This window comes from Balaenoptera physalus (assembly GCF_965194825.1).
Source record: "Balaenoptera physalus genome assembly, chromosome: 4".
Taxonomy (NCBI): Eukaryota; Metazoa; Chordata; class Mammalia; order Artiodactyla; family Balaenopteridae; genus Balaenoptera; species Balaenoptera physalus.
Window position 1 is genome coordinate 80345601 of NC_138891.1, and position 27616 is coordinate 80373216.

At 36.9% G+C, this 27616-nt stretch overlaps 1 protein-coding gene and 1 pseudogene across 7 annotated transcripts in view; both read left to right on the plus strand.

The window, feature by feature from the left end:
• Positions 1-27616, plus strand: part of GSK3B (glycogen synthase kinase 3 beta) — a 206145-nt gene that overhangs the window by 83327 nt on the left and 95202 nt on the right. For all 6 annotated transcript variants that reach the window (XM_082460066.1, XM_082460065.1, XM_082460063.1 and 3 more), the window contains one exon: positions 15182-15265. In XM_082460066.1, coding sequence (XP_082316192.1) covers positions 15182-15265 — 84 coding nt within the window. The remainder of the gene's footprint in view (positions 1-15181; positions 15266-27616) is intronic.
• Positions 15278-26567, plus strand: LOC309659875 (hypoxanthine-guanine phosphoribosyltransferase pseudogene; annotated as a pseudogene). Its single transcript has one exon. The product of its transcript is annotated as a hypoxanthine-guanine phosphoribosyltransferase pseudogene (transcript).

The window sequence follows — 27616 nt, forward strand, 5'->3', positions numbered from 1 at the left end:
AAATATTTTACTTTACTCTTCCCTTGCTTGCATGACTTTTGAGGAGAAGTCCGAGTAATTTTTTATCTTCGCTTGTCAATAAGTGAGTTTTTATTCTCCCCTCTTCTGGCTTCTTTCAAGATTTCCTCTTTGTCTTTGATCTTTTGCATTTTAAATGTGATATATTTAGGTGTAGATATTTTGGTATTTGTCCTCTTCCTGTACCTGTGGTTTAGTCTATGATACTAATTTTGAGAAATTCTCAATTATTGCTTCAAATGCTTTTTCTGTTTTTTTTTTTCCTTCTTCTTTTCTCCTTGTGTTATTCCCATTATGCATGTGTTACACCTTTTGTAATTGTCCCACGTTGTTCTTGGATATTGTGTTTTGTCTCTTTCATTCTTTTTTCTCTTTGCATTTCAGTTTTGGAAGTTTCTATGGACATTTCTTCAAGCTCACTGATTCCTTCCTTGGCCATGTCCAGTGTATTGATGAACGCATCAAAGGCATTGTTAATTTCTGTTACAGTGTTTTTTATTTCTTTTGAATCTTTCTTAGAGTTTCCATCTCTCTGTATACATTACCCATCTTTTCTTGTGTGTTAACCTACTTTTTTGATTAGAGTCCTTAGCATAATAATCATAGTTGTTTTAAATTCCTACTCTGATAATTCTAACATCTCTGCTATGTTCAGTTCTGATGCCTGCTCTCTGTGTATTCACACTCTGATTTTTGTCTTTTAGTATTCCTTGTGATGTTATGATGAAAACTGGACACGATATACTGAGTAAAAGTCACTTAAGAAAATATATAGGCCTTTAGTGTGAGGTTTTATGTTTATCTGGCAGGAATTAGACTGTGTTTACTGTTTACTGTAGCTGTAGGTGCCAGAAGTTAAAATTTCCCCTGGTGGCATTTTATTTTGTCTCTCCTCTTGTCTTTGGGTTTCCTGAGAAAACTCTTCTTAAATAAAGTCTGAGACATGCAGTTCTTTCCATTATATTTCTCTGCTATTATAGGGGAGCCCTATATAAGTGGTGGTAAGGTGTGGAGGGAGGGAAAGTGTTCTATATTCCTAAAATTGTCTCAGTGTCTTAATGAGCCTGTGTTCTGGGCTTGACCTTTATATATGTTTCTCAACTTTTTGTTCTTCCTACCCCCAATAGGTGAGACAAGAAGGCTAGAGAGGGCTGGAGTTTTATATTTCCCTTCCTTCACATGGAAGGCTAGATGAGGTTAGAATTGGTTATTTCACTTCCCCCACTTGGAAGTCTACACAAGGCTAGAGTTGGGCATTTCCTTTCCCCCAGTTCAGTTAGGTCTGATAGAATAGTTTTTCTTATGGAATAGTTTTTCTTATGGGAAGTCTTAAGAAGAAGAGAATGCTCTAGGCCCATTTTTATTATTTTTATTTTTTTTTATTTTATTTTATTTTTGGCTGTGTTGGGTCTTCATTGCTGCACGCGGGCTTTCTCTAGTTGCGGTGAGCGGGGGCTACTCTTTGTTGTGGTGCGCAGGCTTCTCATTGCAGTGGCTTCTCGTATTGTGGAGCATGGGCTCTAGGGTGCGCGGGCTTCAGTAGTTGTGGCACGCGGGCTCAGTAGTTGTGGCTCGCAGGCTCTAGAGCGCAGGCTCAGTAGTTGTGGCACACGGGCTTAGTTGCTCCGTGGCATGTGGGATCTTCCTGGACCAGGGCTCGAACCCGTGTCCCCTGCGTTGGCAGGCGGATTCGTAACCACTGCGCCACCAGGGAAGGCCTAGGCCCATTTTTAAATGGCTACTTTTTTCTTCTTCCTGCTTCCAGCAGATTTTTCTTAGATCTTCACTGTGAGAACCTGGTAAGGTTCCTGGAGGTCAAACTGAGAAAAGTATGGTCCACCCTCTGGAGTCTTTAACTCTGAGATTTGTCCACACTTGCACCTCCGTCAGTTACAGTTTAAGTTTTCCTGTACTGGTACTGGTTCTACAGGCAATTTCTGCTCCTGGGCTTCTCCTCCAGTAAGCTGTGATTCTGTGTGTCTGCCTGTTTGTCTGCAGTTTTTAGGGCAGCAGTTTGCCCTGTGACCTCAGTTCTCTGATGGACTTAAGAAGAGGGTTGGTTTTCAGTTTATTCAGCTCTTTTCTTGTGAAGATGGGAGGGATGACTTCCAAGCTCCTATGCCAGACTGGAGACCAGAAGTCCTTCCTTGCTCATTTAAAAATAGATTTTAAAGCAATTATACTCCAATAAAGATGTTTAAAAAAAAATCTCTTTATTCTTGAATAGAGTTTTTAATTCTGGATACCAACCCCTTACCAGATATATAATTTACAAATGTTTTTTCCAGTCTGTAGGTTGTCTTTCCACTTTCTTGATAGTTTCCTTTGAAGTACACGTGTTTTTCATTTTGATGAAACCGAATTTATCTGTTTTTTCTTTCTTTATGTGTGTGTGTGTGTGTATGCGTGCGCATGCTCTGGTGTTATATCTAAGAATCTTTGCCTAACCCAAGGTCACAAAGATTTACTCTTTTGATTTCTTTTAAGAGTTTTATAATTCTTTTTTGCAGGTGGATATCCAATTGTCCAGGCTCCATTTGTTGGCAGCATTATTCTTTTCCTGTTGAATTGTCTTGGCACTCTTTATCAAATAAATGTAGGCATTTCTGGACTCTCAGTTTAATTCCATTGATCTATGTATGTGTCTGTGCCACCACCACACTGACTTGATTACTTTAGCTCTGTAGTACAATATGAAATCTGGAAGTGTGAGTCCTCCAACTTTTTTCTTCTTTAGTAAGATTATTTTGGCTCATTTGAGTCCCTTGCATTTCTATATGAATTTTATGGTCACCTTGTCATTATCTTAAAAAAAATGCAGCTGGAATTTTGATCAGATTACATTAAATTTTGGGAGCACTGCCATCTTAATGTAAAGTCTTCTAATCTATTAAGGAATAGATTAGGGAATGTCTTTCTCTTTATTTACTTCTCTTAATTTTTTTTCTAGTTTTCAGTTACAAATCTTGGTGATTATAATATCTGTACTTGTTTATGCCTCTTTGCCACCATTACTAGTTTTTCATTTTCCTAATGCTCAAAAAATATTGAATAGAGCCCTTTATTAAATAAATTGGACAAGTTATTTCACTTCTCTGGATTAGTTTTCTGTTGATAAGATATAAGCGGAAATATTTAATGCTTATAAGGGTTTTTTTTCCTCAGAATAGTATGAGAGAAGTTGTATAAAATACCTTTTTAAAGCTGTGAAGCAGTATCCAAGTATCAGGACCTTCTCTCTTCAAGTTAGATTTTACCATCTTTGGCTTGGGATAATCTAGCCAGATTTATCTGAATAAGCTCCCATACCATACCCTTCCACTAAAAAACCTTCAGTGACTTTTTGAGTTACAGGATCAAGTGTAAACTAAGGCTAGCCAACTCAGTCTGTATATACTGTGTGCAAAGGACTAAATTAGATGTTATGTAGGTCACAAGAAGGGATATGATACAATCTGTACATTCAAGGAGTTTACAATCAAGACAAACATTGGAAATGAGAAATATTAAGCAGATCATGTATTTCAGTATCAGATATGGGAGTTCATGATTTGTATGATAGAATATCTTGCTGTGGATTCCCCTCAAAGTTGTGGTTACATGGTTTACATTCACAGACACGGTTTGGGCTAGATAACAACTAAGCTGAAATTTAGGGTTTATTGAGGACAATTTTATCTGGTCATTGCTATGTAGTACCTGACTGTTGGTGATACTTCCATATTGAATAGAAAAACTTGGGGTTTTTTGCAGGGGAGTGGGTGAGTGAGGATAGGGAATTAGGCATGGAGACTTTTCAGTTGATTGGTAGGTTCTTTCACATCAGTGCATCTTGCAAGGCTTTGTTAAGGTAATTGTATCTTCCTGAGTTCTTTCATTGACATATACTCTAAAAAATATTCTTTCATTGACACATAAGTATAGTGTTTCATTGACATACTTAAGAGTATATGTCAATAAAAAAATAAGTACAGGGCTTCCCTGGTGGTGCAGTGGTTGAGAATCTGCCTGCCAATGCAGGGGACACGGGTTCGAGCCCTGGTCTGGGAGGATCCCACATGCCGCGGAGCAGCTGGGCCCGAGAGCCACAATTGCTGAGCCTGCGCGTCTGGAGCTTGTGCTCCGCAACAAGAGAGGCCGCGATAATGAGAGGCCCGCGCACCACGATGAAGAGTGACCCACACTTGCTGCAACTAGAGAAAGCCCTCGCATGGAAACGAAGACCCAACACAGCCATAAAAAAAATTTAATTAATTAATTAATTTAAAACAAAAACAAAAAACAAAAAATAAGTACATGCTTTTTCATGGGCTAGAGCCTGGCTCAAGTGGTTATTTTCAGGTCTGCATCGTTGCCGTTTGTGTATAGGGCCCTTGACTAGGTCTTAATCTTGAATGATAAGTTGGAGAGTGATTTGAGAGAAGGTAGACATCACAGCTTAATTCTTCTGAATTGGGGAGTAGTCTTTGTGTTGTGAAGGATTGAGGTTCATGATTTGGGAACTTACTTGTCTCTGTAGTTCCTCCTTCATTTTTCTGACTGGCAGTGACATTTCTTACAATGAAATGCATCATTGTGATGTATTGTTTTTGTCATCAATTTAAGTAATTCAACAGTTGATTATTGAGTACTTCCTCCGGCCTGGGTCTTGTTCTAGGTTTGGGGATAACATAACATGGACAAAACAAAAATCTATGCCATTTTAGAGCATATATTTTAATGGGGAGAGATGGACAATAATGAATAAATATCTGAAATAGATATAATGTGTTCAGTAATTTGTTGCTCTGGAGAGGAAAAAAAGCAAAGAAGAGGGAGGAGAAGGAATGCTAGGAGTGAGTGCTAAGGTGTGACAATGTGGCATTTGAGGAAACACGCAAAGTAGGTGAAAGGGACTAAATATTCAGATATTTAGGAGAAGATGGGTCCAGATGGAAGGAATAGCAAATACAAAAACTCTGCCAGGGGTGTCTGAAGTATATGAGGAACAGCTGGATGGTTAGTATGGTAGGTGAGGAGTGAGAGAGCATCAAGTAGTGAGGTCACTGAGTAAGGACAGTGTGAGTGGTCGTGGATGGGTAATTGGTAGAAGCCTTGTTAGCCACAGTAAGGGTTTTTGGCTTTCGCTCTGTTCAAAGTGGGGAACCACTGGAGATTTTAAGCAGAGAAATGCCACCATCTGACTTACATTTTAAAATGTAAGATCACTCTGCCTGCTTTGTTGAGCATATTGAAGGTGAACAGGGGAAGCTGAAAGGCCATTTAGGAAGTAACTTGGTGATTTAGGCAAAAGCCTCCGAAAAGACTTGCACTAGGGAGGTGGTGAGAAATGATCCGATCCTGGAGATACACGCACACATGCATATATATATACACACAGACACACATATAAATCGTTTTTATATTGAGATAATTGTAGATAACCATGCAATTAATAGTAAGAAATAACACCGGGAGATCTCATGTACCCTTTCCCCAGTTTTCCTCAATGGTAACATCTTGCAAAACTATAGTACAGTATCAACCAGGATATTGACGTTAGTATGATCCACCAGTCTTTTTCACATTTCTCCATATCTTCTTGTACTACTTTGTAGGTGTGTGTTTGTGTGTATTTAATTCTCCCCAATTTTATTATATGTGTAGGTTTGTGTATTTACTACTACAGTCAAGATATGGAACAGTTCCACCATCACAAGGACCCTCTTACTGCCCTTTTATAACCATACTCATTTCTCTCCCCACCATCTTTCCAATCCTAACCTCCAGTTTAACCCCTTGTAACAATCAGTAATCTGTTCCCTATTTCTGTAATATTGTTATTTGAAGAATGCTGTATAAATGAAGTCATATATAGTGTGTTACCTTTTGAGATTGGCTTTATTTGCTCAGCATAATTCTCTGGAGATTCATCAAAGTTGTTGCATGTATCAATAATTGGTTCTCTTTTCTTATTACTAACTAGCATTCCATAGTATGTATATACCACAATTTGTTTATCCATTCACCCATTGAAAGACATCTGGTAGCTATTCTGAATTCAGCTATGAACATTCAACTGTAGGTTTTTTGTGTAAACATAAATTTGCATTTCTATTAAATTGCTTCACAGTGCAGTTGCTGGGATCTTGGAAATATTTTGAAGGTGGAGCCAACAGTATTTCTTGACAGAATGAAGGTGAGGTCAGAGAGAAAGAGGAATCAAGATTTCAAATTTTTGGCCTGCACGGCTGGAATAGTGGAATTGTCAATAATTGAGACAGGGAGGCTATGAGTTGAACAGGTTTAAGGAAGATCAGGAATTTTACTCATGATATGTCAAGTTGAGATGTATATTAGAAGAATTGTCAAGTAGGCAGTTGGCTAGAAGATTCTGGAGTATTACATAGGAAAGATCTGGTCTGGCAATATAAAATTGGGAGTCATCAGCCTTTAAAGCCCTGAGACTGGAAGAGATAATTGAGATAGCTGAAAAGAGGTGAGAGACCAAGCCCTGGCTACTCCATTGTCTAGAAAATAAGGAGATTAGATGAACTAGCAAATGAAACTATTAATTTGGCTAGGCTTTGAGAGCCCTGTGGGTGATATAGAAAGAGACAAAATCCATATTTTGCTCTAAAGGCACTTATAGTAAGCTAGTTGGGCAAGGGGTGTGTGTGTGTGTGTATCTCCAGTGATATATCTGATTTTTATAAGCTACTTTTTGAAAAGCAGTGTTTTATATAACAGCATTGAACTATAGTTGTAAAATAAAACAAAGCCAATAGAGTATATAATAAATTCCAAAATAATTCTTAGGTGCTACAGGAATTTAGATATTGGAAAAGATTAGTGTGAGTGGGGGCAGCTGGAGATGGCCTTGAAGAGGTGGGAGTTAAATAGGAACTTAAAGGATGGGTAGAATATATGTAGGAGGGAGGGAAGGTAGAGACATTCCAGTGATGCTAAGTGTGATCAGTGGCTTAGAACTGGGAATGAAATAATATACTTAAGAAGAGTGAGAAGTGGGATCTAGTTATGATCACATTGGCCTTGAGCGGAGGGTAAGATTGAGTTGATAAACAGGGACGAGATTATGAAGTGATTTAGACTTTATCTGGTAGGAAATGGGAATATTTCTCTCTCTCTTAAAATTTACTTTGCTAATAACATTGCCACTGCAGATCTCTTTTGTTGCTGTTTTCATGGCATATCTTTTTCCATCATTTTATGCTCAAGTTATTATGTCTTTGAATCTGAATCTAAAGCGTGCCTATTGTAGAAAGAATATAGTTGGAGCTTGCTTTCTTCTTCAGTCTGACAATCTTTGCCTTTGACTGTATGCTTAATCACATTTTACATAGTTTTTCATATGGCTAGATTTACCCCTGCATGTTGCTCTTTGTTTTCTATATCTCTCGTGTTGTTTTTGTTCCTCCGTTCTCATTTATTGCCTCCCTTTGTGTTGAACAAGTTTTTTAGTGTACCATTTTAGGTCCAGTGTTGATTTTTAATATTAAAAAAATTATTTTCTTAGTGGCTGCTTTAGGAATTATAATGTGCATTTCAGTTTATCACAGTCTGCTTCAGTTTAGTTACTGACTTAATTCCAGTAAAATATAGCACAGTTTTTCCAAAATACCTTCATTTTCTCCTCTCTCCTTCCTGCTATTATTGTCATATGTATTATATCTATTTCTGTTATAAGCCTGCTAACACACTGTTATCATAATTGCTTTATACAGTTTATGTCGATGAAATTAAGAAAAGAAAATGTGTAGTTTTTTCTATTTTCCCATTTATATTTACCATTTGTAGTGGTCTTATTTCTCCTTGTGTATTTGAATTACCTTCTGGTGTCATTTCCTTTCAGCCTGAGACAGTTGCTTTAGTATTTTTTAAAGACAGGCCTTCTGCCATAGAATATTCACCATTTAAAAAAAAAAAATCTGAGGATGTTTTTATTTTTCCTTTCCTGTTTGAAGAATAATTTTTCTGTATATAGCATTCTTGGTTGACAGGGTTTATTTGTTTTTTATCTTTCAGCATTTTGAATTTTTTTTAATTGCTTTCTAGCCTCCATTAGTTTGATGATTAGTCAGCTGTTAATTATATTGTTTTCCCTGTGTATATGATGAATCATTTTTCTGTTACTGCTTTCATTATTCTTCTTTTGTGGCTTCAGCTCAAAAGTGCTGTGCCTCTGTGTGGATCTTTTTGTGTTTATCCTGTTGGGGGTTCATTAAGCTTTATGGTTCAGTAGATTAGTGTTTTTCATCAAATTTGGGAAGTTTTCAGCAATTACTTCTTCAAATATATTTTTTCTCCTTTTTCCTCTTTTCTGATGTTGCCTTTATCCATATTTTGGTAGGTCTTTTTTCTGATTGCCTTTATACATATTTCTAGTTGTTTGGTAGGTGTGACATTATCCTACAGCAGGTCTCTGAGGCCCTGTTCATTTTTCTGCTGTTTTACTTTTTCTCTTGGGGTTTTCAATTGAATAATTTCTAATTCTCTGTTTTCAAGTTCACAGATTTTTTTTAAAATGTCACCTCAAATCTTATCTTGAACCCATAGTGAATCTTTTACTTATGTTGTTACACTTTTCATCTCTAGTATTTCCAGGTTTTAAATGTTAATATTTCTTTATTGAAGTTTTCTACTTGTGTAGTTGTCATCATATTTTTCTTTAATTTTTAAAATATAATTTCCCTTAATTCTTTGAACATATTAATTTAGTATATATTAAAATTTTTTTCAGCTTTATTGAGATACAATTGATGTATAATATTGTGTAAGTTTAAGGTACAACATTTTGATTTCATGCAGTTATATATAGCAAAATGATTACCATCATAGCATCTGCTAACATGTCACGGCTTGTAATTACTATTTCTTTTTTGTAGTGAGAACATTTAAGGTCTACTCTCTCAGCAACTTTCAGATATACAATACAGTGTTATTAATTATAGTCATCATACTGTATATGAAATTCTCAGAACTTGTTTATGTTATAATTTGAAGTTTATATTCTTTGACCAGCTCCCCCTTTCCCCCAACCTCCAGCCTCTGGTAGCCACCTTTGTAGTCTGTTTGAATGAGTTGGGCTTTTTTAGATTCCACATGTGTTATCGTACAGGGTTTGTCTTTTCTCCGTCTGACTTATTTCACTTAGCATAATGTTCTCTCTCTCTCTCTCACACACACACACACACACACGCACACACACACACATTTTCTTTATCCATTCAACTGTTGATGGACACTTATTGTTTCCATGTCTTGGCTGTTGTAAATAATACTGCAGTGAACATGGCAGTACAGGTATCTCTTTGAGATAGTCATTTCATTTTCTTTGGATATATACCCAGAAGTGGAATTGCTGGATCCTTTGATAGTTTTTTTTTTTTTTTTCTGCTTTTAACTCTTTATTCATTACGATGATATACTGAAATAATAGAGGTCAAAATGGTAACATTTCCAGGCTTCCCTGGTGGCGCAGTGGTTGAGAATCTGCCTGCCAATGCAGGGGACACGGGTTCAAGCCCTGGTTTGGGAAGATCCCACATGCCGTGGAGCAACTAGGCCCGTGAGCCACAATTACTGAGCCAGCGCGTCTGGAGCCTGTGCTCCGCAACAAGAGAGGCCGCGATAGCTAGAGGCCCGCGCACCGCGATGAAGAGTGGCCCCCACTTGCTGCAACTAGAGAAAGCCCTCGCACAGAAACGAAGACTCAACGCAACCAAAAATAATTAAAAAAAAAAAATGGTAACACTTCCATAAAAAGCTCCTCAGATAGTTCTATTTTTAATATTTTGAGGAACCTCCATACTATTTTCCATAGTGGCTACATCAATGTACATTTCCACCAGTAGTACATCCACCAGTGTACTATTATTTTCCATAGTGGCTGCACCAGTGTACATTTCCCAGGTTCCGTTTCTCTGCATCCTCACAAACACTGGTTATTTCTTGCCTTTTTGATAATATCCATTCTAACAGGTGTGGTTTTGATTTGCATTCCCTGATGATTAGTGATCTTGAGCATCTTTTCATGTACTTGTTGGCCATCTGTATGTCTTCTTTGGAAAAATGCCTATTCAGGTCCTTTGCCCATTTTTAAATCAGATTATTTGAGGTTTGTTTTGTTTTGTTCTTTATTTTGCTGTTGAGTTGTATGAGTTCTATATATTTTGGATATTAACCCCTTATCTAATATATGATTTGCAAATATTTTATTCCATTCCATAGGTTGTCTTTTCATTTTGTTGATAGTTTGCTGTGCGGAGGTTTTTAATTTGAGGTAGTCCCACTTGTTTATTTTTGTTTTTGTTGCTTTTGCTTTTGGTGTCAAATCTAAAAAATCATTGCCAAGGCCAGTGTTAAGAAGCTTAACATTCTTTGAACATACTAGCTGCTTTGTATTCTCGTCTGCTAAATCCAACAGCTGTGTCTACCCAGAGTCAGTTTCTGCTGGCTCCTTTTCTTTTTTACCTGAGTGTAGGTCAACTTTTCCTGTTGTTTTCAGGTCTCACAATTTTCTTGGACAGTTGGAAATTTTGGATAATATATTGTAGCAACTCTGGATTCTGTTAATTTTTTTTTTTTATTCCCCCTGAAACTTGTTTTGGGGGTTTTCTTTCTTTTTCTTTTTTTTGTAACTTACCTGAAACTAATCTATAGAATCTTTCTCCTCCCCAGTTTGAAGCCCCTGAATTCTGTGTTAAATTTTTATTCTAATTTTAATTTTTTCTCCTCATTTCTTAGGAGTTACTCTTTGTCTGCATGGCTTAGTGGTCAGCCAGTTATTGGTTAGAGATTATGTCGCAACATTTTGAGTTTATAAAGTTTCCATCATTTTTTGGATGCTTCTGTACACGGGTTCTGTACATTAAAAATTCAGGCAGTTTTTAAGTCAGCCTCAGCTTTTACTTTCTCCAAGGCCTTCTTGGATCTCCCATGCATATGTGCACAGCCTCTAAATCAGCCCAAGGGTATGTGCAGAACTTATTTAGCCTCTCCATTTTCAGGATCTCCCTGTTATATTTCTTAGTGTTCTGCCAGTCTGTCATTTTCCCCACCTGGTGTTGCATCCTCAGGGTAGCAGAGCTGTGGGCTGAGCTGGGAGGTGATTGTGGGGGAAGGTAGTATTCCCTAGCAAGAACGTCACCAGCCCCCACTGTCATAACTCCAATATCTAGCAGTGTTTCTTGAATAAATGCTTTTTGATTTGTTGTTGCTTTTGGTTGATTTCCTGAGCCCTGAAATGATTGTTTTCTACAATGCAGTTCTTTTTACAGGTGTTTTGGGGGAGTGAATTTGCTGATCTCTTCATTCCGCTAGAGCTGAAAATCTCATTTCTTTTTGAACTTTCTGACTTCTTAGTTCTTTCTCTTGTCTCCCAACCCCAACTTATTTCACTCTAGTCAGACTTTTGTCACCACTGAAATCACTCTTGTAAGAGTCACTAACATCCTGCATTTGCCATATCCAGTTGTCTTCTATTTTCATCTTAATCAGCCTTTCAGCAGCTTTTGATATAAATGGTCAGGGCCTTTTTCTGAAAACGTATTTTACTTGGCTTCTAAGGTAATCTCTCTTGCTTTTCATCTTACTTCACCGATTACTTCACTTGAGTTACTGCTTTTTATACCTGTGGACGGACAGACAGATGGACGGATGGATGGATAGGTAGGTAGATAGGTAGATAGATAGACAGATATACAGATAGACAGATATAGATATATGAATATATATATGTATTTTTCTAAACTTCTTCCCTAGGTGATATTATTAGGTCCCCTTGCTTTGAGTCCCCTTTATGCGGATGACTCCCAGACATATATTTCCAGCCCCAACTTCTACCTTGAGCCTCAGTATTTTCACTTGGTTGTCTAATAAGGATTTCAAACAGAACTCTTGATCCACTTTCTCCCCCAAATTTATTTTTAGTTTTTGGAATGATCATTTAAAAAAGTAGGTCTGATTATGTCATTTTCTTGGCCTCATTGGCTTTCCTTTACATTTAGTGTGAAATTCAGTTTCTCACCATTATTAATGAGAGTTTATATGACATACTGCCTGCCTGTCTCTGTACTTGTCTCCCGCCTCTTCCTTTACTCAACATGTTGCAATCACATTATTCTTCTAGCTATTTTTGAATATGCCAAGCCCACCTCTAGGCATTTATATTTGGAGTTCCCTGTAACTGTAGTGCTCTTCCCCCATATCCTCACATGGTTCTCATTTTTATATCATTCAGATTTATGTTCAGATCTTACCTTCTTTGTGAGGTCTACTCCGACTTCCGTATCTAAAATAATAGCCCTTTCTCTCTATCATGATCTGTCCTCTTACTTTACATGAAAATATATTGTTTATTCCTCCCTGTCCTCCATAGACTGAAAGTTTCGTGAGGATAAGAACTTTGTTCGTCTTGTTCACTGCCATATCCTTAATATTGTAAATGATGCCTGGCACAGAATAGGTGCACTATATTTGTAGAATAACAATTTTTTTTCTGTAGAATTAGTATGTCATTAGTGTACTAATAAAGAATGACTCAGTAAAAATGGTTAGGCTTGGGATAGTTGTGTATTAAATGCATCTCAGACATGAACTTTGTCTAATATTGGCTTGATTAATAATTTAAAATATTGCTCTATGAAATTTATATTCTGGATCTTTTGGGGAAATTTTTTTTTTTTTTGGCTGTGTTGGGTCTTTCGCTGCTGTGCACTGGCTTTTGCTAGTTGTGGCGAGTGGGGGCTACTCTTCATTGTGGTATGCGGGCTTCTCATTGCAGTGGCTTCTCTTGTTGTGGGGCACGGGCTCTAGACGTGCGGGCTTCCGTAGTTGCGGCACGTAGGGTTAGTAGTTGTGGCTCACGGGCTCCAGAGTGCAGGCTCAGTAGTTGTGGTGGAGGGGCTTAGTTGCTCTGCAGCATGTGGGATCTTCCTGAACCGGGGCTCAAACCCGTGTCCCCTGCATTGACAGGCGGATTCTTAACCACTGAGCCACCAGGGAAGTCCTGGGGAATTTTAAAATGAGAAAATTTAAGCCTCCTTTCAAAAATAATAGAATATGAACAGGAAGTAAGGGTAGATGAATATTTTTTTTAAGTTCATTTGTATCATATTTTAAAATTTTTATTCATTTATTTATTTATACATTTATTTATTTATTTTTGGCTGCATTGGGTCTTCATTGCTGTGCACGAGCTTTCTCTAGTTGCGGTGAGCGGGGGCTACTTTTCGGTGCGGTGCATGGGCTTCTCATTGCGGTGGCTTCTCATTGCGGAGGCTTCTCATTGCGGAGCACGGGCTCTAGGTGCGCGGGCTTCAGTAGTTGTGGCACATGGGCTTAATTGCTCCCTGGCATGTGGGATCTTCCCGGACCAGGGATCGAACCCGTGTCCCCTGCATTGGCAGGCGGATTCTTAATCACTGTGCCACCAGGGAAGTCCCTAGATGAATATATCGGTCCTTGTACTTGCTTCACTTATGCATTCTTTTTGATAAAAGATCATATGCATAACCTTAACACAACTTCTGTTATCTGGGAATTTAATAGTTCTCTGTTACCTTGGTTAATGAGTCCGGAAAAATAGCTTATTTTAACATGGCTGTCTATGTTAAAAACAATCTTAATATCTGAGAGGAGTGAGTCTTAGCTTACTAGCAGTTCTCCCACAAAACTAGCTACCTAGATGTGAATTGGCAAAGTATAGCCATACTTCAGAAATAGCTTCAATTTGGAAGAAATGGAAAGTTTTGAAATTTGTAAAATTTTCTGTGTCCTTCTCTGTAACAGTCAAAACTCAGAGTCTGATACAAGTTATTATTTTTGTTAAAGCAAGTATACTGTACTGTCTTAAGTTTCTGTTTATTGCTTCAGCTATAAACATTTTATAACAAGTAATGGAGTGAAAGATTGATATTTTATAAAAGGATTTTCAATATCGCTGTGTACATAAGCCCAGCTCTCACAGTCAGTTTACAGGAACAGAAGGAGAGTCATCTTGAGTTTCCTATTTCCTTTTAGAGGACATGCTAGAACCATCATAGAGTCTATCGGAAGTTTCTAGAGGAGGAGGAACATTTGCTTATTTCTGCTACCATCTTGCAAGAACTGGAGCCCACTCTGCTCTAGGACAGTTCTGCTTATTAGGCTCTGTGTCCGCAGTACACCCCCCCACCCCTCTATATTTTGGCCTTGTTTTCTAACCATAACATCATTTACCTTCCAAATTCCCAGGTATGTACTTTTATGTTTCTAGCTCTTCTAAATCACCATTGTAATTGAAATTGTATGTTTTCTGTCCGCTTAACAGACATTTTGGTATTCTTTCTCTGTGTTATATAATTTGGACTTTATTAACTGGATTTCTGACAGCTAAGTATAATGGTTGGAATTGTTGTTAATATATATGTACTCTTCAAATTTATTACTGCAAAATTCATGGTGTTAGGAAGTTGTCATACTATTTAATGTTTTATTTTCTTGAAGCATGATTTTGAAACTCCCCAAAGGGAATATTATCTGTGGGATCTATAAATTTACCAGGACTGTACAATTTCCAGCATGTCATATTTTAACTCTGGCAACTGAGCCCTTCTAATGGGGCTAACTCTCAGATTTTTCATTGTATCTTGGAAAATAATAGGGTTTGTGAGAGTTTTCTTTGCACCCAAATTTATTTGTTTGGTGAGAAGTTTGATTTTTATTATAGTTGCAAAAATTATAGTAATAATAGCTTCTTTCAGATATCTCTTACATACTGTAGACCAGTGCTTCTCAAGCTATTTGTAGTGAGGTACTGGTTTTAAAAATTTCCAATTCACTGAAGACTGATTTTTTATAAAATACAATAAAAATGAATTATGAGAAAAGTGAATTTTAAGAAAATACAAAATATAGGCCCCACTTTTAATTATAAGATTCATAGATATAAAATTATTCTTTCAAGTTGCAATAAAAGAGTCTGAACACTTATTCTCAATTTCTATATTTATCTTATTGCAGAACAGTAATAAATAGTTCACAGACCGGTCTATAGATGATACTTTTTAGTAACATATCTGTAGCCTGCTCTTTGTAGTGCTTAATGTTATTTCAGAAGCATCTTAGTCAATATGAATAGCAGTTATCCTTTAAAAAATATTTTCATGTGTTTCCTTTTCAGAACCGAGAGCTCCAAATCATGAGAAAGCTAGATCACTGTAACATAGTCCGATTGCGTTATTTCTTCTACTCAAGTGGTGAAAAGGTAAGTCTTGTAGAACGTTGATACTGAATATTGTGATAGACTTGTTATTCTTCTAGAAATAGTCCATATCCCCCCCTCCCCTTGAAACAGCTTTGCTCATTGAATGGAAGTATTCCAAAACACAGGCCCTAGTGATTCTGACCTCAAGATATGATTATTGAATATCATTAGTTATTCAGGAAAATGTTAATGAAATGATAGAGGGGATTAATTTTTAAGAATTTTCTTCTTTTTAAAACACTTGTCTTCAGTTCTAAAGCAAATTTGTATACATTTTAAAACCTTTTGTGTTCCTTATGTGCTCCTGGAGCCCCATGATAGTTCACCTGTTTATTGGAGGGAGGAAAATGAAGTCATATTGTTAAGTGGAAGTGTTGGAGGGGAAGGGGAAGCAGGAGGACTTTGGTAGGACCAGAATGAGACTTAAACATTGGGAAGCAAGTTTAACCTATCCTTGGCTAGGGAAAAAGTTGGGAAAGATATAATATTACAGAACTTCTTAATAAGTGATCACTATTTATGATCACATTTAATTCTGTGAAAGCAAAGGATAATTAAAGAAGATTTCATGCTTTGAATCCCCCTGGCCCCCTACCCCGACCCCCTTGGTCTTTCTCTTTAGAAGATGCAACGGTTAATGTCATTGTACTCACTGGAGTTGGAAGCATAGAAAATCAGTTTCTTCTGTTTTACCATGGTCTTTTTCTTTCTGTCTGTTCACTGTTCCTTCTTCCCAGATTCAGTCTTCCTTCACTGGTTTGGGGTAAGGGGGAGGGCAAGTAATAAACACTTCATCTTTTTGGCTAAATAAACATTACTTTGGATAAGTTCATTTGATATTTTTGGACCTCACATACCATGCTTATACTGTCCCAAAGCCCTTAGATCCATAATACCTCTTGATTTCTAGCCCAGTTCTTTTTACTCACATATTTCCCAGTGTACCATTTAATCATTTTCCATTAAATTTTATTGAGATTATTTTCTTAGAAATTCCTTTTTCATGACAGAGCCTGTAATATGGGAAAATACCTATGTATTAAGCCAGAATTATGATATACATGCGTACAGATATATAGTTGTTGCACGCGCGCCTGTGTGTGTGTGTGATAGCTAATGTTTTAACAACCGTAATTAGCAAATTGGCCTTTTAGTGACTCTCATTTCTTAGGTGTTTTTTTAAATTTTTTTTTTTAAGTTTAAATGATGGCCTCTGCTTGTATTAAGGACCATAAACCCTCAAATATTTGAGCTCTTTTGTTCCTAAAGCCCATTATTTGGTTCATGCTCCTTTTTTTTTTTTTTTTTTTTTTTTTAACGTAGCAAACTGCCTATTATGTCTTTGATCTTACCTGTTTTGACATGTCTTTACTTTTTCCTATCCCTTCCCAAATAAAATTATGGAGCATCTGTTGTGTTCACAGCACTCTTATAATGGAATTTCGCATCCCTATGGGTTTTGTTATTAGATGCTAGACATTATAATACCCCAGGGAGGAAAATAAAGGTCAGAACTATTTGTTCCATGAACCACTGAATTGCATGTGGATTCATTTGCAAAGGCCTCCCTACAAAGCCCCTTAAACATCTTCTCTTGATTACTTAATTTATATAGCTTTCCCTGGATAAACAACAAGGTCGTATTGTATAGCTCAGGGAACTATATCCAATATCCTGTAATAAACCATAGTGGAAAAGAAAAAAAAATATATATATATATATATATATATGTGTATGTATGTATATAGCTTTTCCTGTATGCCAGGCACTGTTTTAGTGCTTTACAAATACTAACTCATTTAATTCTTATGAAGATAAAGAGCAGAAAGGGAAGCACAAACCTTTTGAACAAACCTTTTCAAGGCTACCTTTTGTGGTAGCACCTAAAGGCTTACCTGTCTGGTTTTGGTTTGGTGGACGCCCCCATCACAGTCTGCCCTTACCCTTACTTAATCCTTCGGAAGGAGTGACAATGGACTGACTGTTATCTATGTACCCCAGAGGATGATTTCCTCCCTGCTGCTATTCAGAGCTGCTTATTTATCTTAAATGGTCTTACAGATAAAGAGCAATTGAGAAGTCATTAAGGGAAGATAACCGGAAGGACAATGCACTTCTCTCTATTATAAAAAAGAAATACATATACTTTCTAATATTTCATTTATCTCAGAACTTTCTCTTGAGTGTTGTAAGTTTTCCAAAGTGAAAAAAGACCCCTTTTAATTTTGGATAGCTCCATTAAGAGAACAGAAAGAAAGGAAGAAAAGTTGTGATGTGTTGCTGAAAATAATGATCCTCTGTTGTCAAAAAAGGGAAGGCTTTCTAAAGATATGCAGAAGTATATAGGTTAAGGAACTTCCATAATCTTCCAGCCACCAAAATGATAATTTCTTCTTCCCCTACTCATGATCTTCACTTCCTTGCTTCTGAATTGTTCTGGCAGGACTAACATCACTCAAGAGACCAGGTAGTAAACTAATATTTCTCATATGAGAAGATGGATTCTGCTCTAGGTATGAGAGCTCAGGTTTGTTAGTTCTAACTCTCCAAGAGTAGGTTACTGAGAGTGAACTCAGAGCTGCTGTTTAGAAAGGGATCTAAATGTCTTGTGAAGAGCATTATATATGCCTATGTATATATGTTAGAAGAGTTTAGGGGGAGGAAATAAACTAGTAGTTTGAAATGCCTCTGTGATATGCAAATAGAGATACCCAGTAGACATATACATGTAAGACTTCTAGGTGGTGGTGGTGGGACTCTAAGTGGAGAGATGACATTGACAAGGTTGGGTAGATAGGGTGTGTAGTCATGTTGTAGAGCTCTTAGGAGTCAGGAAGGAGGGAGAGGTGATGTTGTTTGAGCAAAGAGCAGTTTATCAGTATTGTTCTCTTGTCCTAGAATATGTTGAGGGTTGAGAGCAGTCTTCATTTGAGAGAGGTGCAAGGAATCCATTGCCTTTGGGTTGGATCCAGGTTTTGTCTAGGGCAAGGCAGTGAAAATAACCCTCTTTGAAGAGACTGGGGTTTGAAGCTCTGTGAAGAGTTTCTTTTGGGGTTTCAGATCGCTTAGGGGAAGCTCTGAGCAGGAGATCTCTGGTAAGAACATGAGCCTAAAGGAGGTGTGAGGAGGCAATTAGAATGAGTTGATGGCATTGTGAGGATGAGAAAGAGAAGATTTCAGTGTTTCATCATTCTAGGCATGAAATTCTTGTCAGGTTCTGTGGATATGTTTAAATATAAATGGGAATATTTTGTAATCCTCTCATCATCTTCATCATCTCTGATTCTCTTTCTTTATGATTTTCAATCACTCTCTTCTTCTGAGCTTTTTATCTCCTTTTCCTTCAGTCTCTGTCCACATTCTGGGTTTCTGGCCCTTTCACTCTGGGCTCTTTGTCTCTTTCTGTCTCTGGGTTTCTGTCCCACTCTCTTGGTCTGTGGCACCCCCTCATATTTCTTTTTCCTCTTTAACTCTGGTGTCTATCTGTCCATCTGTTTCTCTCTCTGTTGGCTACTTCTTTTCAACCTCTTCCTCTGGGTTTCTGTACCCCTCATTCATTGGGTTTCTACCCATCCTACTCTCTTTGAATATTTGATCCTTTCTACATTTTTGTGTGGATTTCCATCTGTCCTGAGCCTTCCTCATTCTCTCTCTTGGTATGTCTTCTGTCTGAGCCTCTATTACTCCTTTTTGGGAAATTTTTAAAAAAGGAAAAATTTTCACTCACTATCCTGGCTTTTGACTTCAGTACTACATATCTTATTCTATATGTTCATGTTCTACATAGTTGTATGAATAACTATTTTTAACCTTGTTAAGTATTCAAAATCTCATAAAAGCTTTCCCTTTTTGCCTCATAATATTTTTAGTTATTGGTTATGTAATATTCCACTGGGTTTTTGTACTACATAATACTCTTAACTGTTCCCCTATTGTTATTTTTAATTTTAGAATTGTAGCTAAGCTACCCAAAAGTCTCATCATAATTTTTGTCCATAAGCATTTTCCAGCTCTGGGTTCAAGTAGGACCACTGTAATATTTGACAAATATTTCCACTGACCACAGTTGGACTGAATGGTTATACCTATTTGGGTGACCTTCTCTTTATTGTGCTCCACCCTGCCATTTTAAAGACGGTTTTTCTTTAGGAATTATATGTAATCAGCTTTCAGCCTATAATTGTGGAAGAGAGTAGCCAGTGTAGCTAGAAGAAGGAGGAATTAGTCAGGACAGGGACTAGAAATGTGACCAAATTAGTCCTAGTCATTAGTCTTCTGGTTGGAATTATTAGTATTTGCTGTAGTAACTGGAGCATCATGCAGTCAATTAGTATACTCCAGGTTAACCAATAGATTTTATTAACTCTGATTTAGTTCAGAGTAAATAGTACTCTTTCTCCTTGATCAGAGAGAAATGGAATTTTTTAAAGGTTTTGAACAGTCTGGGCTTATAATAGTTTTGTGAATTCCAAGTATCTTAGAGAATAGTGTTTTTTAGTATTAATATTTAGCAATAGGAACCTTTTTCCCCCTAAGTGAAATTTATGAAGAACCCCTGTTCTACAGGTAGAATAGATAAAAAGCAAAGTTGTTCTGGTTGAAACTGGGATGTGGGACCAGCTGACTTTACCTTCCCTTGAGTTGCGGCTCACCTTTGTAGACCCCTGGGTCTCTGTAGGAGTATGGAAATCATATTTTGTTTTTACAGGAGCTTTCAATTTTATTTAAATCAATTAATAGTTTTCTGTAAGAAATATTTCTCTAAGTAGCCTTACATGTAAAAATGTTTTACCTGTGGTTCATCATAGATTGATTACTTGAGTAATAAAGGCTATCTTCCTTGAATAAAACTCTCCCTCTATTTGTAAGAGAGACAGTTTAAATAGCAAGGTTCGCAAATTGATTTTATTCCTCGTACCAACTTTTCTGTTGAGAGTAACTGTGTAGAGGGCTGTGTTCAGAAAGTGAAGATTGTACCAGTGCTTCTGGGATCAGGGAGAAGAATGCTGTGCTTGATTATGCCTGTTTGTCACTAGCCCTGGAGAGGAAAGGTTGGGGTGAATCCATTCTGAAAAGTAAAGAGCTCTGGCTTTGTGTCCAGAAATATTTGGGTTTGCATCCTATTTGTGCCACTTGATAGCAGTATGACAGGGCAAGATATTTACCTTTGTAAGCCCTTTTCAACCCTTGTCATCTGTACAGTAGGGATTTTGTAAGGAAAACATTTAATAATGTTTACTAAGTGTTTATCATAGCACCTGGCATATAATTAACACATTAACTTACTATTTTACAAATTATTGTTTAATAATAGCAAATATATGTTGCACTTGCTATGCGTCCAGACACTTAAACCTCACTGCAACCCAGTGAAGAAAGGGTATACTGTTATTATCCCCATTTTATAGAAGAAGAAACTGAGGCAGTCACAGTTAAGTAAGTTACCTAAGAGTCCTACAACTACCGAGTGGCAAAGTTAGGAGTCAACTCCAGAGTCTGTGTGTCCAGAGTCTGTGTAGTATTGCTATACCATTTAGCATAGAATGTAGATTTCTCTAGAAGCAGTGTGTTAGAAATGTAACACTTAAAAATGTCTTAGTAGAGCTGCAGAGGCGGCGGCGGGGAAGAGCGCTTGGGCGGACCACTCTGCTTTCCCGCGCGGCACCGCCTCCCGTGCGCCTCTGCCTCCTGCTCAGCCCCGCCGCCGGCATCCTCCTCCCCAGACTGCCCTCAGCCCGCTCCCCGGCCGGCTCTGTTATGGCTACCCGGAGCCCCAGCGTCGTGATTAGTGATGATCCACCAGGTTATGACCTAGATTTATTCTGTATACCTAATCATTATGCTGAGGATTTGGGAAAGGTGTTTATTCCTCATGGACTAATTATGGACAGGACCAAATGGCTGGCTCGAGATGTGATGAAGGAGATTGGAGGCCATCACATCCTGGCCCTCTGTGTGCTCAAGGGGGGCTATAAGTTCTTTGCTGACCTGCTGGATTACATCAAAGCACTGAACAGAAGTAATGATAGATCTATACCTGTGACTGTAGATTTTTTCAGACTGAAGAGCTACCATAATGACCAGTCAACAGGTGACATAAAAGTAATTGGTGGAGATGATCTCTCAACTTTAACTGGAAAGAATGTCTTGATTGTTGAAGATATAATTGACACTGGCAAAACAATGTACACCTTGCTTTCCTTGGTCAAGCAGCATAATCCAAAGATGGTCAAGGTTGCAAGCTTGCTGGTGAAAAAGACTCCTCGATGTGTTGGATATAGACCAGACTTTGTTGGATTTGAAATTCCAGACAAGTTTGTTGTAGGATGTGCCCTTGACTATAATGAATACTTCAGGGATTTGAATCATGTTTGTGTCATTAGCGAAACGGGAAAAGCAAAATCCAAAGCCTAAGATGAGAGTTCAAGTTGAGTTTGGAAACATCTGGAGTCCCATTGAAATCACCAGGAAAATTATCAAATGTTCCAGTTCTATGGCCATGTGCTTAGTAGAGCTTATTGCATGTATCTTCTAAGAATTTTATCCGTTTTGTACTTTAGAAAGGTCAGTTGCTGCATTCCTGAACTCTTTATTTGCACTATGAGCCTATAGACTGTCAGTTCCCTTTGGGTGGATTGTTGTTTGACTTGTGAATGAAAAGTCTCTTAAACCACACCACTATTGAATGAAAATATTGAAATTGTATCTGTAAGAAACATTGAAAGAGAAAAATATATTAGTTTTTAAATTGGTATTTTAATTTTTATATATTCAGGAAAGAACAGAAGTGATTGAATATTGTTAATTATACCACTGTGTGTTTAGAAAAGAAGCAGTCAGTTTCATATCGGTGACAGCATTTAGAGGTATCCTTATGTCGGATAAACCATATGTCCTGGAGTTATTTTGGTAGGTTTCAGTAGTATTAACTGTATTTTCCCACTTTTTCAGATTATTTCTGGTGAATCTCTGTCAACAGTTCCTTTTAAATACAGGTCAATAAGCTCTAAAAACCTACCACTTTTTGAAGTCTTCAATGTAAAAATCCTTAAAATAAAGGTGGTCTCTTTAAAAGAAAAAAAAATGTCTTAGTAATGATTAACAAGGGGAGATTTTACAGTGTCTACTTTGTAGAACTTTTTTAGAAGAGAATAAATAGCCTTTTGCTGTATGATAGTAATAGTAGTAATAGTAAATAGTAATACTAATAGTAAATAGTAATAATAGCCCAAACTGATATGGTGCTTACTATATGACTATAACCTAAACACTTTACTTACTCTTTTTTTTTAGTCTTCTGTTTTTTTGGAAGAGCTTTTGAGAGGATTGTTGTTAATTCTTCTTTAAATGTTTGTTAGAATTTGCCATTGAAACCAGCTGGCTTTGGACTTTTGGGGAAGTTTTTGATTACTGATTCAATCTCTACTTGTCATACAGGTTTGTTGAGATTTTTGTATTTCATCTTGAGTCATTTTAGTGATTGGTGTGTTTCTAGGAATTTATCAGTTTCATCTGCATTATCTAATTCGTTGACACACAGTTGTTTATCGTATTCTTTTATGGTCCTTATTTCTATAAGGTCAGTAGTAATGTCCTCACTTTCATTTCTGATTTAGTTATTTGTGTCTTCTCTCTGTCAGTCTAGCTAAAGGTTTGTCAACTTTGATCTTTTCAAAGAACCAACTTTTGGTTTTCTTGAATCTTTTGTTTTTTTCTGTTCTCTTATTTTATTTCTGGTCTAATCTTTATTATTTTCTTTCTTCTAGTAGTTTAGGTTTAGTTTCCTCTTCTTTTTCTAGTTCTTCAGGGTGTAAAGTTAGGTTATTGACTTAAGATCTTCTTCTTAATGTAGGCATTTACAGCTGTAGATTTCCCTGAGTACTGCCTTCGCTGCCTCCCATAAGTCTTGGTATATTGTGTTTTTGTTTTCATTTATCTCTTAAGTATTTTCTAATTTTTCTTGTTTTAGAGTGTGTTGTTTAATTTCCTTTGACCTGTTGGTTGTTAACAATGTGTTGTTTAATTTCCACGCATTTGTGAATCTTTTGGTTTCCTCTGTTATTGATTTCTAGTTTTATTTCATTGTGGTTGGAGAAGATAACTTTGTATGATTTCAGTCTTTTTAAATTTATTGAGATTTGTCTTGTGACCTAACATATGACATATTCTGGATAACATCCCATGTACACTTGAGAAGAATATGTATTCTTCTGTTTTGGGGTAGAGTATTCTATATATATCTGTTAGGTCTAGTTGGTTTACAGTGCTGTTCAAGTCCTCTATTTTTTTTATTGCTCTTCTGTCTAGATGTCCATTATTGAAAGTGGTGTATTAAAGTCTCCCAGCTATTGTTGTAGAATTGTTTATTTCTTCCTTCACTTCTATCAATATTTGCATCATGTATTTGGAACTCTGTTGTTTAGTGAATATATTATATAATAGTTATATCTTCTTGATGAATTGACCCTTTTATCAAAATATAATGTCTTGAATGCCTTTTATTTCTTTTTCTTGCAACTGCCCTGGCTAGAACCTCCAGCATGATGTTGAGAAGAGATGAAAGCAGACATCCTTGTCTTGTTTCCAATTTTAGAGAGAAAAAGTATTTAGTCCTTCATTTTTAAGTGTGATTTTTAGCTGTGTTTTTTGTAGATGTCATTTATCAGGTTGAGGAGGTTCCTTGCCATTCCTAGTTTGTTGAGCATTTTTATCATGAAAGGTTGTTGCATTTCTTCAAATGGTTTTCCCCCATCTCTTGGGAGTTTTTGTCCTTTATTCTGTTAATAAAGTATTTTACATTAATTTTTTGAATGCTAAACCTACCTTGCATTTCTGAAATTAATAACATTTGGTCATGGTGTATAATTTTTATATGTTGCTGGATAGTATTTTTTAGAGGATTTTTACATCTATATTCATACGGAATATAAATTAGTCATCTTTCTTTCTTTCCTCTTCTTGTGATGGCTTTGTTTGGTTTTGGTATCAGGGTAATACTGGTCTCATAGAATGAGTTAGGAAGTGTTTTTGTCTTCTATTTTTTTTGAAAATTTTTGTGAAGAATTGGTATTGATTCTTCTTTGAAGGTTTGGTAGGTTTCTCCAGTGAAGCCATTTACAACAGGTCACTTTTTGTGGTAAATTTTAAATTACTAATTCAGTTACTTTACTTGTAATAGGTGTACTTAGATTTTTTTATTTCTTCTTTTGTCCATTTTGGTGATTTGTTCATTTCATCTAAATTATCTTACTTATTGGTATAAAGTTTACACTTTTGCCTTAAAATTCTTTTTGTTTCTTTAAAGTCAGTTGTGATGTCTCCTCTTTCATTCCTGGTTTCAATAATTTGAGTCTTCTCTTATGTTCCTTGGTCAGTCTAGCTCAAGGCCTGTCAATTTTGTTGATTTCTTTTTTTCAGTGAACCAACTTTTGACTTCGTTAAGTTTTTTAAATTGCCTTTGTATTCTCCAGTTTATTTATTTCTGTTCTAGTCTTCATTATTTTCTTCCTATGGGTTTATTTTGCCTTTTTTTTTTTTCCTAGTTTTTTAAGCTAGAAGTTAAGCTTATTGATTAGAGATCTTTCCTCTTTTAAATGTCACTTATTGTTCAGAGGCTATGCTTAAAGTCCCATTAGCCAGTTATATTTTTATCCTTAACCACTGGATGTTTGAGTGGCTTGGGTGCTGCTATCACAGTTCAGGGAGTTCATATTTTTTTGCCACATGTTGAACCAGGGACTAATAGCTTGGACTTTCCCCTCTGATTGCTCCTGAGAGGGTACAGCCTTGGGCATTCACAGTCTTTTTGACTGCCAGGATGAATGTGATTTTACTTCCTGGGAGTTGCTCTTGAGTCAGTGTAGTTTATTGTTTAGTCAAATGTTTGGTCAGAGGTTGCTTGTAAGCCCCTTGTGCCAGTGATGCTTCTGCTGTACGTTGATGTATCTGTGTGCAACTTGGGGAATGCTTCAAGTTTGTCCTGCATGCTGCTCAGCTAGCACCTGTACACATTCTTATCGACCTCCAGAGATGACTGTAATCCCAAGTAGGCTCTTCTTGGCTATCTGTGTCCTTTCTATTAAACTTCTGGTGCCTTCCCTTGCCTTGTTTGTGTTATGAACCTACCAGCCACCTCTTAATTGCTCTCCACAAAGATCTCCACTGTTTTTAGGCAACGCCTGTAGGCTAGAGTTCTTCCTACTGTACTGCAAATAGTCTCTTTTAGCAGAGCACTTAGCCTGCCTTTCCCTCTGGACAGAACCCCTTTTCTGCTGGCCTAGAACTGGGGTGAGAACTCACTTTTCCCAGAGTAACATCCCCACTTTATGTAGGGCACTGGAGGAGGCACAATGCAATGGCAGCCCCTGGTCTTCACAAGTTGGCCCTCTCAGAGTAGGAGATCTTCCCTGTGAGCAAATTGAGGATGAGGCTCTCGGGGCCCTAGCCTACTCTGCCTGGAGTAGGCCTTCTCTGACTTACTAGTGGGGACTGAGTGGGGGAAGGGAGACACAGTTCTCTTGGCTGGGATAAGTCTTTTGCAACTTGGGGTGCAGCTTTTCCCTCCTGGGGTGAAACCATAGTTCCTGATTGGTTGCTGAGCGGAGAGGGTGCTGTCTGGTTTAAGAGTGCTGGGTAGACCTTCCCAAACATGGAGGTAGGATGGCAGGGTAAAGGAGCAGGTCTGTGCTAAAATGCCATAGAGTCTTGCAGTTCTTACCAAGATTTGTTTCTTCACTTGCTGTGCACCCTTAGAACAATTTCCAGATACTTTACACGACTGTTTGCTAATCATTTTATCATTTTGCTTTGCTGAGGAGAAAATCTGAACTCCTTGCGCTGCTATTTCAGAAGTCCTGCTCTCCCTCTTACTATTTTCTGCACTTTGTTTGTGGACTACTTAGTGAAATTGTTATTCTAGGTAGAAAAGATGAATAAAAAGAGGCCTCCAACTATAGTGGGTGCATACTGTAGTGTAGAGGGATAGACTAAAAAGTAATGACTGAGCATATGGTAATCGTCTATGTCTGTTTACCTCATTAGCTAAAAAAATTTTAAGTAAACACAAAAAATTAGTACCTTTTACTAATACTTTATAAAACATATACCAAATAAATATAATATATCCTATATATAATTTTTATCACATTCAAATTCGTAGAGATATTCTTTTGGTTAACTGTAGAATTACATAATGTCTTAAATCGTGAATAAAAATACAGATTTTTCTTTTAAAATTTTATGATTTATAAAGTGCTTTTTTTAATGCATTTTTGTCATTTAAGCATCATAACAGTACTCTAGATAGATAATAGTACTATTTCGTTAGTTTTATCACTGGGAATATTGGAGTCTTGTGTGATTAAAGAATTTGTCCAATGTTATATAGTTAGTTAGTAACCATGGGAACCATTTTCAAACATTGATTCTTCAACTATAAAGTCTGTGTTCTTTCCAACCTCCTATTCTCTTCACATTGTAAAGTTTACTTCATTTCAATTTACTGGCACTGTGTAGTGTTTTAGGTACAAAGACAAAGTATAAGATCTGTCTAAATGAGTTTGAAGAAGGACAAGAAGAGAAATAATACTGCAAAATGATACATGGAAAGACAATTATTTGTACTATGAACAGAAATAGGATGGAGGAAAGTAATAAATTATCCAGAGGAGTCAGCAAAGGAATTACATAGGAGAGGTGATGCTTATTCAGGGTTTTGAAGGCCAAATAGGAGCTATTTTGATAAATAGTGCAGAATAAGTATGTGTCAAGTTAGAAGTCCAGGATGTTTGAAAAGTTTGTTGGAGTTAAACAGCATATAGTCTGTGTAAGGAGATACAGGTATTTTGAAATTTCAGGTATATAAAGTTAGGGGAGTGTGGGGACAGTAGTGGGAGGTGAAGCTGAAGAAGTAAAAGTGGGTTCATAATTGTTTGGGTCAAGGTCAGCCTCCCTATATGAAAAATATTTCTTGTTATGTTGTTGTTTTAAATTAAATGAGACCCTGTTACAGAAATGGCATACATATAGAAACGGTATACAGAGTTATAGCTAAGTGTATACATGGCCAAGTTTACAAAATAAACCCCCGTCACTTTTTTTTCTCTCGCCTTTCTTACTGTGTGAAAATTATTGATAGCAAGGAATTTTATTCACTTAAATAAAGAGGTTGCCTAAATAAGGCCAGTTTTGTATCTTCCTTAAAATTTTATGGTGATTTCTACTAAAGTGGTACATTGATAATCTGGATGAAACTTTTACTGATGAAATGCTGACGTTTTTATTGGAGTGTGACCTAGAGAATAAATATATAGGTAATGTAAAACTCCTGCAGTGGATGAATTATCAAGACCT